At 40.7% G+C, this 17,129-nt stretch overlaps 1 protein-coding gene across 2 annotated transcripts; it reads left to right on the forward strand.

The window, feature by feature from the left end:
- The first annotated feature begins 709 nt into the window (after positions 1-709).
- Positions 710-15,839, forward strand: GKAP1 (G kinase anchoring protein 1). Of its 2 annotated transcripts, none has more exons than XM_080973024.1 (12): positions 710-1,057; positions 3,658-3,920; positions 5,491-5,634; positions 6,204-6,281; positions 6,877-7,009; positions 8,251-8,273; positions 9,225-9,374; positions 11,940-12,041; positions 13,115-13,178; positions 13,446-13,516; positions 13,953-14,030; positions 15,526-15,839. In XM_080973024.1, the coding sequence occupies exons 2-12, from the start codon at positions 3,702-3,704 to the stop codon at positions 15,571-15,573; spliced, it is 1,110 nt and encodes a 369-aa protein (XP_080829150.1). In that variant the 5' UTR covers positions 710-1,057; positions 3,658-3,701; the 3' UTR covers positions 15,574-15,839. The 2 variants fall into 2 exon arrangements, with proteins under 2 accessions (XP_080829150.1, XP_080829149.1); XM_080973023.1 differs by having other exon boundaries at positions 710-1,053; positions 3,654-3,920.
- The last annotated feature ends 1,290 nt before the right edge of the window (positions 15,840-17,129 follow it).

The following is a 17,129-nucleotide window of genomic DNA, read 5'->3' on the forward strand; positions in this document are numbered from 1 at the left end:
ATCTATCTATAGATAGGTATAGGTATAAAAAAGGTAAAGGGACCCCTGACCATTAGGTCCAGTCGTGACCGACTCTGGGGTTGCGGCGCTCATCTCGCTTTATTGGCCGAGGGAGCCGGCGTACAGCTTCTGGGTCTTGTGGCCAGCATGACTAAGCCGCTTCTGGGGAACCAGAGCAGCGCATGGAAACACCATTTACCTTCCCGCCGGAGTGGTACCTATTTATCTACTTGCACTTTGATGTGCTTTCGAACTGCTAGCTTGGCAGGAGGTATAGGTATAGATACATAGATAGATACTGTATAGACACAGACACACACACACACACTGTATTTCTTTCCAGAGAGCGCCACTAACTCTGATTTTTAAAAAAAATATGTAAAAGAGCATATATTAAAATGATAAAACCACAAGTGCGCAGTCAACGCCAATAGCAGAATGTCAACCACGTGTTTCCCCAAAAGCGCAACGGAACAGAACCGTTTTGACCCCGGGGGACGGGACCTTCCCCCGCCCACGGAGCGCACTTAACTGCGGGGGGAGGCAAAGAGAAAGCGGCGCCGGCGGCAGCGCACCTGAGGGAGACCCAGCAGAGACTGCGGGGTTTAGGGGGGGGGGCCTCGCCCTCTCGCGCGCCCGCCCCGCCCGCGGCGACCACGTCAGACGTCACAAACCCGCTTTGTTGCGCATGCGCCCCCGCCCCTTCTCCCCTCCCTCCGCGTCGGCCCCCCCCCCCCCTCGAGCGAAGCGGCCCGAGACATAAACAAACTCCGCGAGCGAGTCCGGCGCGGGAGCCTCTCCTTCCGCCTCCCTCACGCGACGCCCCGAACCGTTTCCCGAACCGCCGCCGCCGGTGGTTTCCCTCAGCCCCTCCGCCGCCCGTGAGGCGGCCTCCGTGGCCCCTCGCTCTCCGCACCCCTCGGGGCCGCCATCTCTCTCTCTCTCGCTCCCGCCGAGACGGGGCCTCGTCGAAGGGGGACCCGGAGCCTTGCCTGCCTCCTTCCAGCCCCTCAGAGGAGGCTGCTGCCCGGCTTCAGCAAGACGCTCTCCGCGGTGGGTGGCGCCCAACGGTTTGCTTTCGGGGGTTCAATTATTATTATTATTATTAGGGGGTTCAATTATTATTATTATTATTATTATTATTAGGGGGTTCAATTATTATTATTATTATTATTAGGGGGTTCTATTACTATTATTATTATTATTATTATTATTGGGGGTTCTATTATTATTATTATTATTAGGGGGTTCTATTATTATTATTATTATTATTAGGGGGTTCAATTATTATTATTATTATTATTAGGGGGTTCAATTATTATTATTATTAGGGGGTTCAACTATTATTATTCAGGGAAGTTTTTAATGTGTGACATTTTTATGTATTTTTAATCCCCGTTGGAAGCTGCCCAGGGTGGCCGGGGAAGCCCAGCCAGATGGGCGAGGTACAAATAATATATTATATTATTAAAATTATTATTATTATTCAAACTGGGGGAATGGGGGCGGCATGCTGCCCTCTGGGGAGACTTTCTGCTGAAACGAAAGAGCGGGGAGAGGGGCTAAAGGTGTAAGCTCACCCCACAATTTCTGATCATCGCCTTAGCTTTCATTAATGCACTTTTTTATTTTTACAGGGTCTTCTCCAAAAAGTAGGGGGAGGGGGGTTTACTGCTGGGCCCGTTAATCTTGGGGTGTCTCTCAGTCACCCCTTTCTCGAAGGCAGAACCCAGAACTGGGCGGGATATATGGCATTTCAGGAGCGCCATCCTTCACCCAGTGTCAACTCGTTTATGTGGGGCAGAATTAGAAAATGGGTACCCAAACATGAGAACTTTAAAGGGCTTAGCTGTAGCTGGGGTCGTGCCCCTGTTGATATTGGATAAAACTGCAGAAAGCTATTGGCACTGGCAAGTGTGTGAATGATCTTTTTAAATGACATGTTTTGTTGAACCAGTTTCTGGTGGTAAGAATGTGCAGTTTTCTGAGCTTTGCCAGGACTGTTCTTTAGGCATATACATAAAAAAGTAATTTATAAGTAATTGTTTAACTGCATGTCTTGCCATGTTTACAGACACGTAAAGCATACGTATTCATTTTCATATATTTATCGTTCTGAAATTGTGTTTATTTAATCCATTTTATAGAGCAGTGTCTGCTCAGTGTTTGTACATTAATGGGACATTCCCAGGCTACTGCAAATAAGATTGCAACCTATTTAGCATCACAGAAGGCAATTTCATCCGCTTTCTAAAACATTTTGTCAAAACCTTGATTCTCATAAGTACACGCCTAAAAGCGGAAGATGGAAAGTCTGTTTTAAGAAGATCTCTGTACCTTTTGAAAAAACTTGCACCTTGTTCAGAAAACATCTATGTGGAATATTAGTGCTGTAGATTTTGATCCATAGTTTCTTGTTATTTGGGCCTTCTTGCATGTGGAAGAAGAGGCACCCTTATATTGAATTCTTTAGAATTCTTTAGAAAGCAGGGAAGATGTCTCATGCTTATTCCTCTTGATTTAAAGATCTGTTAGTTCTGTCTTTGAACCTTGGAGCTTCCAAGCACAGTGGTGCAGCAAGATCCACTATAAACATTTCATCTGATACTTTTTCACAGTTACACTTCCATGAAATTATATAGCTCTTTTTGTTCAAAACATGTTCCTTGGATGGGAACCATAGTTCCACAGACTCCTAAACTTAATCCTTAAAAGTACATAATACTTTGTTAGAAAATCCTTGTTAATCTTCTTCTGAAGACTATGCTTGTGTGCCACTGTTTTCAAAAGATCAATGAGCTTCCCTTTTGCAATCCTACATAGGAATGAAATGACAGCTACATTGTCAGTAATAGTTCCTATTGGTGACCTTTCTATCATCTGAAGTGTTTAATAAACACAAAGTTTAGAGAGTGAATAACAGTATTGATTTATTTATTTAGTTAGTTAGTTAGTTAGTTATCTGTTTTCCAAAAAAACCCTATAGTATTAAGTTAATTTTTTTTGCTTTATTTTTATCACCATTCTTTATATTTTGCACAGAAAGTAGGGGTATAAATTAGTCATCCAAGACTGCTACAAGAAATTCAACAAAAAATACCAATTAAAAATATCTGAAGAAGTGTGCATGCACACAAAAGCTTATACCCAGAACTAACTTAGTAGGTCTCTAAGGTGCTCCTGGACAAGACAATTTTTTAAATTTATTTATTTATTTCAATTAAAAATAGTTATTAAAGAAGTACTTTGGGGCTGCAATTCCTCATTCATTAAAAGTATTTCTGCTTTCTTGCAAAAATTATTACCCTGTCCCTTGAACAACTTATTCAGGGTGTTGTCCAAAAAGGGCCCAGCTATTTCTGGGCCTATTAATCTTGGGCATGCTCTCAGTCACCACATTGATTAATGCACCTAGAGCTTAATGGGATATGGTATTTCTAGGTTACATAACTCTGCAAAATGAAAAAAAAAAAATCTTATCAAACCTGATTCAGAAAAATGTGGTAGTTTTGTTTGTGAGGTCTTTTGGTTACTATATAAAACTCTGTAATCCATTTTTTAAAAAGTGATTTAATGTACCAGTCCTCCTATAGTAAAATGGTGGATCTTTTTTCTTCCCCCACCCCATCCTTATATTGCTGTTACTTATCCAGGAAGCTTCTTGAAACAGCAGCTTGCCTCTAGACGCCTCCAAAGTTAAAATGGCCTCTGCAGTTATTAGTTCGGTTCCTACTACTGCATCACGGTTTGCTCTTTTGCAAGTTGATAGTGGCAGTGGATCCGATTCAGAATCTGGAAAAGGAAGAAACAGTCGAAATGGTGGAAAGTCCCAAGCTTCAGGCAGCAAGTCAACCACAAATGAAAAGAAAAAAGAAAAGAGAAGAAAAAAGAAGGAACAGCAGCAGAGTGAAGCCAATGAGGTGGTGTGACTGTTATGTTTCAATACTCAGTTGGGCCAGGTATCCACATGCATGCAAAGGAAAAGTCAAAAAGTGAGGGATCAAGAATTACAGTGGTGCCCCGCAAGACGAATGCCTCGCAAGACGAAAAACCCGCTAGACGAAAGGGTTTTCCGTTTTTCAATGTGCTTCGCAGGACGAATTTCCCTATGGGCTTGCTTTGCAAGACGAAAATGTCTTGCGAGTCTTGAGATTTTTCTCGCTCCCCCCCTTTTTCTAAGCCGCTAAGCCTTTAATAGCCGCTAAACCGCTAATAGCGCTAATCCGCTAAGCCGCTAATAGGGTTGCTTCGCAAGACGAAAAAACCGCTAGACGAAGAGACTCACGGAACGGATTAATTTCGTCTTGCGAGGCACCACTGTAAGTATTCTTGAGATGTGGTGGAGATTCCAGCAGGGGTTAGAAGTGGGAAAGTGTTTATGATCAGGTGAATCCTAAACACTTTTCTTTCAAAACTAGAATGGCATCCTAATCCAAAACGTTTATCTTTGGAAGGAGATGTTTCTGAAGAAATCTGCCCTAAGGTAGGGCAGATGTTCGAGTGCTTCTTTTCTTTAATGTAGGTGTCTAGGTTCATAGCATATATTGGTGCATATGGTTCAGATAGTTAAAAAAAAAAATAGTTTGTGGGTGACAATGCCTATATACAAATATTATTGAGTAGTATTAAGTGTTATTCAGTTTTCAAACAAATATTAAATTAGCAGTACTTCTAGAACATACTATGAATTATTTTGAACTTGGAAGACTTCCTCAATTTTGCTTCCTATCTTACTATATTGTAGCTACTCATGATATTTGTAATGCATCTGTTGCTGTGGAATTCATGTCAGGTTATATCCAATTGTGCTAGCAAAAGCACTTGAGGCAGGGCACCTGATTTTCACTGATTGCCCCTGAAGGTTATGGGACCATGTGGAACAGTGGGATATGGCACAGAGGACTGGAATTGATGGGAAGGGTTTGTGGCAATGGGGCACCTCACTTTACCTTTATCTTTCGAGCTTTACATTAAGAGAAGCACTTCAGCTTACATAAAGCCACCATTGGCTACAACCCACCATTATTTATATTGTAAAATACCATACTTTTATTCCTATTTTCAGAGAAAACTAGTCTCCCATAGTATCATATCATTCAATAATTCAGTATAGTTCTGGTGGTAGGTGCAATACATAAATGAAAAAGAGATACAGACCCTGCATTTGTGCTTACTAATTACAAGGGGAAGGGAAAAGGTAGAGGGGGTCAGTTTGAGAATGCTGGAATGATGTGGTGAATTGTATATTTATACTTACAGTTTGGGCCCAGCTTATCTTTCCTTGTTCCTCTGGCCATTTGTCCACAGGGAACCTAACGTGTGTTTATCGTTTTAACCAGTTTAGACCACCAACATTATTTGAGGGTTTCTTCTTAATCAAATCACCAGAATAATGTAAGGCACTTCAAAGCAAACCTACACTGAGGTTTCAGCTTGTCACAGTGTTTTATACTTTATAAAAATATTTATTTATGTTCATTGTTTTTATAGCTCAGAAATCTCGCTTTTAAGAAAATCCCTCAGAAAAGTTCCCATGGAGCTTCTTTGTCTCAGCATGAGCAAGCATTAAATAATTCAGCCAGGAAAGATTCTCAGGAAGAGAACTGGCAAGAGTGGAGACAAAGAGATGAACAGGTAATTCATCAAATACGTTATTTTAAAGTTTTAAGTGTTCATGATTATTCATTTTAACCACTGCACCTGCTTTGTGTGCATTAGCATTGGCAGGCATTTGGGTCAGGTTTGAAAGAAAGCTCTATTAAACACAATAGGACTTAATTCTGCATAAACGTGCAAATGATCAGGATAATACTTTCAGCAATCATGAGCATGTGTTCTGAGAAAAAAGTTAAGTTTAGTTCATTGAGATTTTTTCTCTAGTCAAGGTGCCAAATAATATCATTTGCTACCCACCCCTTCACCCTTTGGTTCCCGTTAGGTTACAACAATTAAAACACAATGTTAAAAGCTGTTTAAAACAACCAACAATCAAATAAGGTGGATCCTTAAAATATACATCTCTAGCATCGAAAGAGGTGTGTCCTCGGCAATTTCCAGAAGCTATATAATGAAGATGCTAAGTGTCCCTCTTTAGGGGAGGGAGTGACTGATAAGTAACTGACAATGGGATACTGAGATAGAGGGTGGTGTATGTTTGAATAAAACCCTGCCACGTGGTACACTTTTCCATCTTGTTTCTTCAGTTGACTTCTGAAATGTTTGAAGCCGATCTTGAAAAAGCTTTACTTCTCAGCAAACTGGAATATGAAGAACACAAAAAGGTATTCCCTTATCTAAGTATGATTAAAACACAAATACAGTGGTACCTCCAGTTGCGGACAGGATCTGTTCCGGCGCTCTGGTCAGATTCTGAGGTTTCCGCAACTGGAGGGACCGCTTCTGCGCATGCACGCATGGTGGTAGACCACTTCTTCACAGGCGCACGCAGCGAAACCTGGGAAAATACTTCCGGGTTTGCCGCATTCGCATTCTGAAGGATACGCAACTGGAGGTGTGCGTATCCAGAGGTACCACTGTATTCTTAACAGTGCACTTTTTTGAGCCTATGTTTTGCTAGATTCAGTTGAGTTAATAGCAGATTAAGAAAATATTGCCTATGGTAATAGTAGTGGTGAAAACAGAATTATTTCTTACGAAGTTTCGTGTACAATCCTGGTTGTGTGGTTTACTTGTTTAGAGAGCCGGTTGCATAGACACAGGTTCAAAATACTAAGCAAGAGACTAAAATGCTTTATATTGTTTCAAAATATTTCTTTGTGTAACTTGTTTTCCCTTTGGCAGTGTTTAACCATAATGTTCTATGATTTAGACTCTCAAATTAAAGACAGATGTATAAGGTGTTTTTTTTCTTTCCAGGAATATGAAACTGTTGAAAGTGCTTCTCCTCCATCAAAAGCTGTGCACAAGAAAGAGAAAAGAAAAAATCAGCAGGGAAAAGACAAACCTCTCACTGTGTCTTTAAAAGATTTCCAGTCTGATACTAACATTGGTAAGTTTTGAGTGCTAAATGTTTCATAGAATCATTAGGTCTGCTAAAGAGTCACAAGATGTAGACACCTGTCAGGTTAGGAATTCGGATTCAGACTTCACTTCCATCGCCAACAGTGTGAGTGGGGGGACTTTTGCCAATTCCCCCTTTGTACCCTCAGATATGTTCCAGAGTATTGGGGGATTAATTGAAACAATCTGAGAAGTGTTTGTGTCCTGGGGGTGGGTGGAGAATTGGCAAAATACGCTTCTTCCCCTTTGGTTAGTGAGATCTCTTTGCTTAATCAGAAGTCTCCCATGGACAGAATGCCTGTAGAAAGACCTAAAATCTTAATGAAACTTTGAACTGCTTTGATCTTTTATGTTTAAATACTGCTGAGAGAAGGATAATAATAATAATAATAATAATAATAATAATAATAATAATAATTATTTATTATTTATACCCCGCCCATCTGGCTGGGCCTCCCCAGCCACTCTGGGCGGCTTCCATAGAAACCAAAAATACAGTAAAATATCACACGTTAAAAACTTCCCTGAACAGGGCTGCCTTAAGATGTCTTCTGAATGTCAGGTAGTTGTTTATCGCTTTGACATCTGATGGAAGGGCGTTCCGCAGGGCGGGCGCCACTACCGAGAAGGCCCTCTGCCTGGTTCCCTGTAGCTTTGCTTCTCGCAATGAGGGAACCGCCAGAAGGCCCTCGGCGCTGGACCTCACCGTCCGGGCATAACGATGGGGGTGGAGACGCTCCTTCACGTATACTGGACCGAGGCTGTTTAGGGCTTTAAAGGTCAGCACCAAAGATATAGTAGAATTAGCATAGGTGGACTCTCTCCTTCTATTCCCCAGAAAAGGTGGTCCAGCAGGACAGCTAAAGCAGTTTTAGTTTTAGCACCAGCCCCAAAACTACTTTGAAGGACCTCTAAACTGGTTTCATCCCAGAAAACCAGGGGCCATTTTGCAAATCACACACTTCATCACACTTTGTGGCAAATTTGATACTCAGTTGCAGTAGTTTAGTTTCAGGTGGGTCAAGTGGTGCTTTGTTACTAGATTTATAAATCTGGCAAAACAGAATACAAGGAATTTAAAGTATGAATGGAAATTTTAGCTTAAACTTAGAGAATCTTATTTATAATTTAGCAGAGTATGGCACTGAAATATTCCTGGATAATCAGTTTTAGGGTTTTCATCCACAAATTAAATTTAATCTGTAATTTACATTTTTCATGTTGTTTCAGATCACCTTCCCAAAAAGCAGGAGGTAAGTACCTGATCAAACAAAAATAATGCTTGAAGTATCTAATGAGGGAATTCTTTAAATGGCACCGTTAATTTTTGCACTTTCTTGGCAAGCATTAGTGCATGCTCTGTTCTAAATAAGTCACATGAAAATATTGTTTCTGGTTCTGTTGGGGAGACTTAAGTGAACAGCAGGAACCTGGATATTGTGAAGAAATTGTATATGAAAGATTGTGCTATTAAATTAACATTTCAGCACAAGTTTTTAAAAGATTTTTCAGTGAATAATTTCTGTGGCTGCACCAAATTTTTTGCGCTATATATTTTTAACAAGCTCTTGAGCTCTTGAAAGTTCAAAATGGTCCCTTGAGAAACCTAATCAGTTCTTATTAGCTGTCTCTCTTGCACCTAATCTTCGGTTGTTTAGTTGCTATAATTTTTTGTTTCTAGCTTCTCTTTTGGCTTCTTTCTGAATGACTATGTGATCTCAGCTAATCATGGTCCAGGTAGTGAATGTGATGACATCATAGTACGCAGTAGTCGGTCCAAGTGTACTACATCACTTTGGGCAAATTAAGCCTTGGCTTTACCCTCAAACTGAATGATGCAACGCTTTCTTGCTGTGCTGGGACGGCAAAGAATGAAAGCATTGTAGCAAGATAATAGTTACTTGGTTGTTTCTGAAAGACATGAATGTATTCCATGTCTTGCTGCATTACAAGGCCAGCAAATTTAGTACGTGATTAAAATAGTATCTAAGCATTATTAAAATAATGCTAACTTTTTGCCCGATGCAATTACCAAGACCTATTGTAGGGATGGAGGGCATTTAGAAAAAAATATATTATCGTAATTTGCTTTAAAGCTGAAATTTCATATTTAGATTGGAATTTCATATATAAACCTTAGAGTAATTACTTATTGTTAAGTTGCTGAATTGTTTTACTAGAGATTAATTATAGTTTCTTGGCAGGAATTGAGCTCTTCACATACTGTCTTGCATGATGGTGAATTCTTCAATAGACTGGAAGATGATGTGCACAAAATAATTACTCGGGAGAAAAGAAGAGAGCATATCACAGATAATGGAATGGATAACAGTACATCACGTGATCCCACACATGTATGTTAAATGTGTTAAATTCCTGAAAGTATACTGTACTGATTATAATAGAGAAGGTGAATTTGAGTAGCTGCTTAAAAGTGCATATAGGTATGAAAAGGCCACTAAATTTCCTCCTCTGAGAAATATCTGACAAGGAAACTGTAACTTTAAGAACAGGTGCCTTAGTTTCTCCGTTTTACTCTTCCATTTTTCATTTTGTGTAGTGCCTTTGGCTTGTAAGCCTCTGGCACGGATGGCCTTGTTTTTACTTTTTATTCATCTTTTTGGCTGAAGAGTCGAGTAAAAGTGGTTTAAATAATGTATGCCACAGGGATTGGTGTGTTTGTTCACCTACCCTAGGAGTGGAGAACAAGTGGCTCACCAGATGTTCCTGAGCTGCAGCTCTCATCATCCCTGGCCATTCATTGCCCATGCTTTCCAGGACTGATAATAGATAATAGAATAGAATTGGAAGGGACCCTGAAGCATGACCTTCAGGGTCAAGGTCATCTAGCCCAATCCCCTGGAATGCAAGAATCGCAACTAAAGCATCCATGGCAGATGGCCATCCAACCTCTGTTTAAAAACCTCCCTTTCACAGTAGTCCATTCCACCGTCGAACAGCTCTTAACATCAAAGTTCTTCCTAATATTTAGTTGGACTCTCCTTTCTTGTAACTTGAAGCCATTGGTTCAGATCCTACTCTCTGGAGCAGGAGAAAAGAAGCTTGCTCCATCTTCCCTGTGAAAGCCCTTTAGAGATTTGAAGATGGCTATCTCCTCACTAGGCTAAACATACCCAACTTCCTCAGCCGTTCTTTATAAGGCTTGGTTTCCAGACCATTGATCATTTTGGTCACTCTCCTCTGTGCACATTCCAGCTTGTCAATACCCTTCTTAAACTGTGGCACTAAGAACTAGACACACCATTCCAGGTGTGGTCTGAACAAGGCAGAATAGAGTGGGACTACGACTTTTCTTGATCTGGACACTATTCTTCTGTTGATGCAGCCTAGAATAGCATTAGCTTTTCTCGCTGCTGCATCACACTGTTGACTCATGTTAAGCTTGTGATCTACTAAGACCCTTAAATCCTTTTCACATGTATTACTGGCAAGCCAGGTGTCCCCTGTGCAACTGGTTATTCCTGCCTAAGTACGATACGTTTGTCCCTATTGAAATTTATTTTTTTAGTTTGGGCCCAGTTCTCTAATCTGTTAATGTCATCTTGAATCCTGATTCTGTCTTCTGTAGCATTGGTTACCCCTCCTAGTTTGGTGTCATCTGCAGATTTGATGAACATCCCCTCAATTCCTATGGCACCCCACTTCTCCCCCCCCCCCCAAGATGACAAGGAACCATTAATGAGTACCTTTGGGTTCAGTCAGTCAACCAGCTACAAATCCACTTCACATTTACCTCATCCAGCCCACATTTTACCAGTTTCTGCACAAGAATATCATGGGGGACTTTATCAAAAGTGTTACTGAAATCAAGATTTACTACATCCACAGCATCCCCCTGATCCACTAAGCTTGTACAATAACTTGGTCAAAAAAAAGAAAATGGATTTCAACAGGCATTGCTTGTTTTGAGAAACCCAGGCTAGGTTTTAGTAATCACAGCATCCTTTTCTAAGTATCTGTAGACTATCTGTTTAATTATATGTTTTAGGACCTTTCCTGGCATCAGCATCAAGCGGTTCAGTAGTTACATGGGTCTTCTTTTCCCCCCTTTTTCAAGATGGGGACAGGATTTGCCTGCCTTCAGACTGCAGGGACCTCACCTGGGAGTTGGTTGTAGTTGACAACATGTGTAGAACCACAGGTTCCCTATACCTGCCCTACCTGAACTCTGGACAGGTCACCTTTTAAAGCTGCTCCGAATTTCAGGGGCAGCTTACCCTCTGGGTAATGACTGAAAATTCTTTGTAGTGAAATAATTTTTGTAATAGCTTCCTGAATGAGGAAACATTTTGGACTAATAATTAGTGTTATATATCAGTTTCCATAGACTATGTGACCATAGAGTAAGTTCCATTTTATTTTTGAAATACTAAACGTTTAAATTGCTGGCATTTTAAAGCATATCTATGTTCATTTGGGGACGCGGGTGGCGCTGTGGGTAAAACCTCAGTGCCTAGGACTTGCCGATCGTATGGTCGGCGGTTCGAATCCCAGCGGCGGGGAGAGCTCCTGTCTTTCGGTCCCAGCTCCTGCCCACCTAGCAGTTCGAAAGCACCCCTAAGTGCAAGTAGATAAATAGGTATCGCTTTATAGCGGGAAGGTAAACGGCGTTTCCGTGTGCTGCGCTGGTGCTGGCTCGCCAGAGCAGCTTCGTCACGCTGGCCACGTGACCCGGAAGTGTCTTTGGACAGCGCTGGCTCCCGGCCTCTTAAGTGAGATGAGCACACAACCCTAGAGTTGGACACGACTGGCCCGTACGGGCAGGGGTACCTTTACCCTTTACTTTTATGTTCATTTGTTACTTTTGAAAATATTTTGAATGCTAGTTCACATCTCCTCAACCTCGTTAAGGGTGTAAAATTAATTTTACATTGTATCTCTCTTTTTAAAATCTGGAGGATTTTGTATTGAAAGACGGAAGAATAGAGAGACTAAAGCTGGAACTTGAGAGGAAAGATGCAGAAATCCAGCAATTAAAGAGTGTAATCACTCAATGGGAGGTATGTAATGGGTTTCTTTATGCAGCATTTAATTTAAACAAATGTTTAGATTGAAAATATTTATTGTATTAGCCTTTTCAAAGCACTGCTTTTCAAAATAAAAATTACATTTTAACCTATATTAGGAAGAGAGATTGGCATCTAGATAAGGTTATTATTTGAGAAGTAAATAAAAGATTTTTACTTAGTAAAATAAGCCTGCTGTAAGGAGAGAACTTAGTAATTATAGGGGTTTCTACCACATGAGAGAGTTGGACATGTTGCATTAAAAGTCCACATTTAGAAATAATTAACTACTTGTCAACAGTTTGTTAATGTTCAGAAGAATTTGGTTCAGTGGGGGGGGGGGATAACCACAGACTTGGTATGTGTTTACTAGAATCTTAAGAGTTGGAAGGGACCAAAGGGTCATCTAGTCCAACCCCCTGCAATGCAGGAATATCAACTAAAGCATCCATTGACAGATGGCCATCCACCCTCTACTTAAAAACCTCCAAGGAAGGAGAGTCCACCACCTCTCATGGGAGTCTGTTCCACTGCTGAACAGCTCTTACTGGTCAGAAAGTTTTTAAGAACATTTAGTCGGAATCTCCTTTCTTGTAACTTATTATTTTTGTTGCATTTATGAATGTTGCCAAGAGTAATTATTTTTAGCACATTACCCACCTCATCTGTTTAATTGTCAGTAGGGATCAAGGAAGATTAATTGATCTTTGAAGGCAACAGTCAACCTTATATAAATGGGGCAATTTTGTGAATTTCCAGCTCAAAAATATATTTTTCTTTTTCTCTGCCATCCTCTCCTCTGATTCTTGAATCTCACCCACACATACACTTTTATCAGAAATGGAATTTGGGGGATCTTGAGTGTACTTGTGTTATTATATTTTCCTTTTGTCCCATTGATTAGAGATTGATTTTGAAATGTTAAGGCACCAATTCTAAATACACTTACTGGGCAGTAAGTTTCAGTGAACACAGACATGGATAAGATTGCACTGTACAACTAATACTCTAATGTCCATATTGTTTAAATATGCCATTTGCATTAACTGAACTTTTAAAACGTTTAGGCAAAGTATAAGGAGGTGAAAGCACGAAATGCACAGCTGTTGAAAATGCTGCAGGAAGGAGAGAGTAAGTAGTGCTTTGTTTGTTAAATATTAAAATTATTTTAAAAACCTATGTTCCTTAAATCTATCTGCAAATTGTTTGGACAGTGCTAAGACAAATAGGCTTGTTCAGTTTTTATTTCATAGCAGCCCTATGCAATCTGTGACCCTGCATGGCTGAATGCAGCCCATCAGACATGTTTCGTGGTGTTTGAAAAATGTGCTTCTAACTATTCTCAACATCTTTAAAAATAGGAAGTCTAATCTTTTTTGTTTTGTTTTAAAACTTTAGTGAAAGATAAAGCCGAAATACTGCTTCAGGTCGATGAATCTCAGAGTATTAAGAATGAGCTGACTTTACAGGTAAACATTTCTGTAATATATTTTAAAAAGCATATTAAATCAAAATATCAGAACAACTGGGTTGGAAGAACTATGAGTAATGTTATGTTCATGGAACAGGACCGTCCCTCTGCACCCAGCTTAGATGGATTAATTTCAGTGAGTAAAAATTAGTAAAATGTAATCCTGTCTTTTCTCTTTGCAACAGCAACTTTATATAGTTTCCAGTAATTCTCACAATATTGTGAACTTGCTGCCAGAAATAGTACATGTTGCCACATTATTTCCAGGAAAGGTTTCCAGGCAAGAATTTTGAAACTCAGCTAATAGGCAAAATAGCACATACCGATTTTCTTTTTCATTAGTGCTGTCATAGGCATGTTACTTTATTATCTTCAAATGTCACTTTGTTAAGAGACAAGACAGTAGTTGTTGAGCTTTTATTTTGTTTTTTAAGGTTACCAGCCTTCATGCTGCTCTGGAGCAAGAACGATCTAAAGTGAAGTTACTGCAAGCAGAGCTAACAAAATATCAGGTAACGTTACTAGCTACTTCATAAGTAAACAGAAACTCACAGGAGAAACTTTTCTTATACCCATCCCACCACTGCAGCCGCCTGTACTCCTAAAAAGCCTCTTCAGGAAGGTTGAGGTCTTGGAACACTGTCAGAGAGGCAGTGGGAGCTGCTAGAGGAAGGGGGACAAGAAACTTTTCCTTCAGTGAACTTACTTAGGATTCAAGCCTGTTTGTTTATGTTTACATACCAAGTTTGTGTCCGTTTGCTCTAAAAAGGAGCTTTTAAAGCAGACTTTACAAATATTTCCTCTGGATCCACTGTATTCAGTGAATCCCCTTTTCTGTCTTGTCGTTTAGTGATCTGCACAATTCCTCCATCACCATAATTGTTTATTACCCTGTTATCTCTAATTAGCAGTTTATACACACAAACACAGATGATACATATATAGATACACACACAAAATTACCGTATTGGCCCAAATGTAAGACGCACCCGCAAATAAGCCACATCTTTAAAATTCAAGACTAATTTGCGGGTGAAGCCCGCCTGCCGGCACTATTGCCCTGAATGGGGGGCAGCTGGCGCCCCACTCCCCAAGCCGGCGCTCAGTTTTGAGCGCACTGCCCACCCACCTCACAACACAATCGCTTCCCAGCGCTACCTCCCCAAGCCGGTGCCGGGGGAGGCTTGGGAGCAGTGGGCGGGCTGCGTGTCATTGCCCCATGCTCCCGGGCTTCTTCCGGGGAGGAGGAGCCACTCTGCTTTGCCGGTGGCCTCCACCCCTTTCCCCTTCCTTACGGCGGCAGCTTTGGAGATGCGGTTGGGATGGGCGCTGCTGTCCCACACCCCCGATGGCCCTCGTGGGCAGCTGTTTCAGCAGCGATAACGTAAGGTTGCGAATATAAGCCACACTTTAACTTTTCACAATTGGAATTTGGAAAAAAAGTGTGGCTTACATTCGGGCCAATACAGTATCTATGCTATATGAGGGAGGCATCCAGACAGACATGGGTCACTTCCACCCAGGACAGGCAGGGTCACATAATACAGCTATGAAGACCAGGGCAGGCAGTTCTTAATTCTCCTCTCACATACATTCCTTTGTTTGTGTATATGTTGTACTTCAGTGTGCAATAAACAGCAACTTGAGGATACTATAAGTCTCCCTAGTATTATGCTCAGGATCCACAAGCGTATTCACTTGTTTCAGCAACAATGAGCATCCGTCTAAAGAACGTGCTGCTTGTAGGTGATGAATCACACCTTGAGAAGGGAAAGGACAAGTGATTTCTATTCCTCCTGGAAAAAAATAACCTGTGAAAAGGGAGAGAATCCACCCATTCTTTCAGGAGTGTTTCTCTCCCTTCCCAGAGAGCTCTTGTGGGAAGTGGCAGTATTGAAGAGGCACAGTTAGTGCTTTCTGCAAAAGCCCTGTTTTGGGGGAAATTTAGCATTTTTTTGTTGATACTTAGGTTTTCGTAACACAAGCTTTTTTCCTTCTCTGTTATAGGCTGGAAGAAAAGGGAAAAGAAATTCAGAGTCTGATCAGTGCAGGTGATCACATTTGTACCAAAATCAGAGCAAAAAATAAATTTGATCTTCAGGGGTTTTGCAGAAATGTATTTGTACTACTGCTTAACTATGCAGTTTTCTGGGTTTGGGAGTGAAGTTTAATTGACTAATGTTCTGAATATTCAATCTATTGCACTTCTAGTATAAAGAAGAGAAGCTGGAAACTAATGTTACAGTGATGCTCAAACCTTGTTTGTCCTAATGCTACACCTAGTTTTTCATCACTCAATAAAGTTTTTGTCATTTTTATGACCCTGGTGTGTTTAATGTTTTTAGCCTTATTGAAATTGTTGGGCCATACTGTATTTCTATGCCATTTCCATCCTTTGTACATTCTGCTTTTTCAGACATCCACTCAGTGATGGGTTGTTTAACCTAGTACTGAAGAGGGCATAATAAAAAAGGGCAAAGCAGTGGTTCTGGACAAGGCCTTCTGAGGGTAACATCAGACCACAGGGTCTGCAACAAGAACCCCTGCCAACACTGTTTTGAAGGGTTCAGTAATTATGTAATGAACTTTAAATGATTAATGCTGTCACTTCACCTTTAGTCCTATATATAAACAAGATTCCTTAAGCTAGGGTTGTCATGTGCATTCATTTGCTTTGTGTTCTCTTTTTTGCTCTTCAGGATATGGCAACCCCATGTGGTACGGTTCTTTCCAAAAAGAAATAAAACCTTTCTCCCTTACTCCAGTCCTGCCACATAGAAAATGTCCTAGATTCCCCCCCCCCCGCAAAAAGATTATCTTAAATATTTTTTTTTTAAATCTCATGGTTTAACAGGTTTATAATTCTACAATTCTTCAACATGGCTTACAAACATGTTTAAGTAAATATATTTATAATCTCAGCAAGGGCTTGCTTAGAGTAGAGCAGCAAGGAATCCTCAGTGCCCAACGCATACTTTTTCTTCAGCCACCTTTCACTTTAAAGTCCCAAGGCAGGTTACAACATTAAAAGACAACATTAAAAACAAGTTACAACATAACATCGGATCTGTTCCAGTTCTTCCTACAAATTGGCTTGAACAGAACCTAAGAGGACAATTGGGTTCCCTTGCTAATTTTAGTACAGCTCTCATTTAGTTTTTCTATAACACATCAACCAAACATCAGTTTATCAGATTATGTGGCTCATAGAAGGTACCAACCCCATGTTTCTTCACACCACCTACATACTGGACAAGCAGTACCTTTGAAGATACGATTAGTATGCAAGGCTCAGCCTGTTCCTTTGGATAGAAGTTGGCAACACCTCTTATTGAACACATTCCTGAACTTGTCAGCGATGGACATCTACAGCATGAATAACACTTTAAAAAAGTGAAGCTGGAGGACAATGACAGATAACAAGCTGCCACTGCTGTAAGATGCAAGGAAATACCCTCTTATTGAAGGTTAACTGAACAGGAACAGGCCTGCTGAACAGGAAAAGAAATAAGGCAGGGGTGGGGAGCGTCAGCCCAGGGGACTGCGCTCAGGGCTCTCTATATCCAGCCTGCAGGACTCTTGCCTTGCCAGGCCCACCCCAGTCCTTAATC

The sequence above is a fragment of the Podarcis pityusensis genome (genome assembly GCF_964106645.2).
Source record: "Podarcis pityusensis genome assembly, chromosome: 11".
In the NCBI taxonomy this organism is placed as follows: Eukaryota; Metazoa; Chordata; class Lepidosauria; order Squamata; family Lacertidae; genus Podarcis; species Podarcis pityusensis.

Excerpts from the sequence above, each read along its gene's own strand:
- GKAP1 (XM_080973024.1), top strand. The coding sequence starts at position 3,702 with ATGGCCTCTGCAGTTATTAGTTCGGTTCCTACTACTGCATCACGGTTT. Across the intron at positions 6,282-6,876 it reads AATATGAAGAACACAAAAAG|GAATATGAAACTGTTGAAAG; the intron begins GTATTCCCTTAT and ends TTTTCTTTCCAG. Across the intron at positions 7,010-8,250 it reads CCAGTCTGATACTAACATTG|ATCACCTTCCCAAAAAGCAG; the intron begins GTAAGTTTTGAG and ends ATGTTGTTTCAG.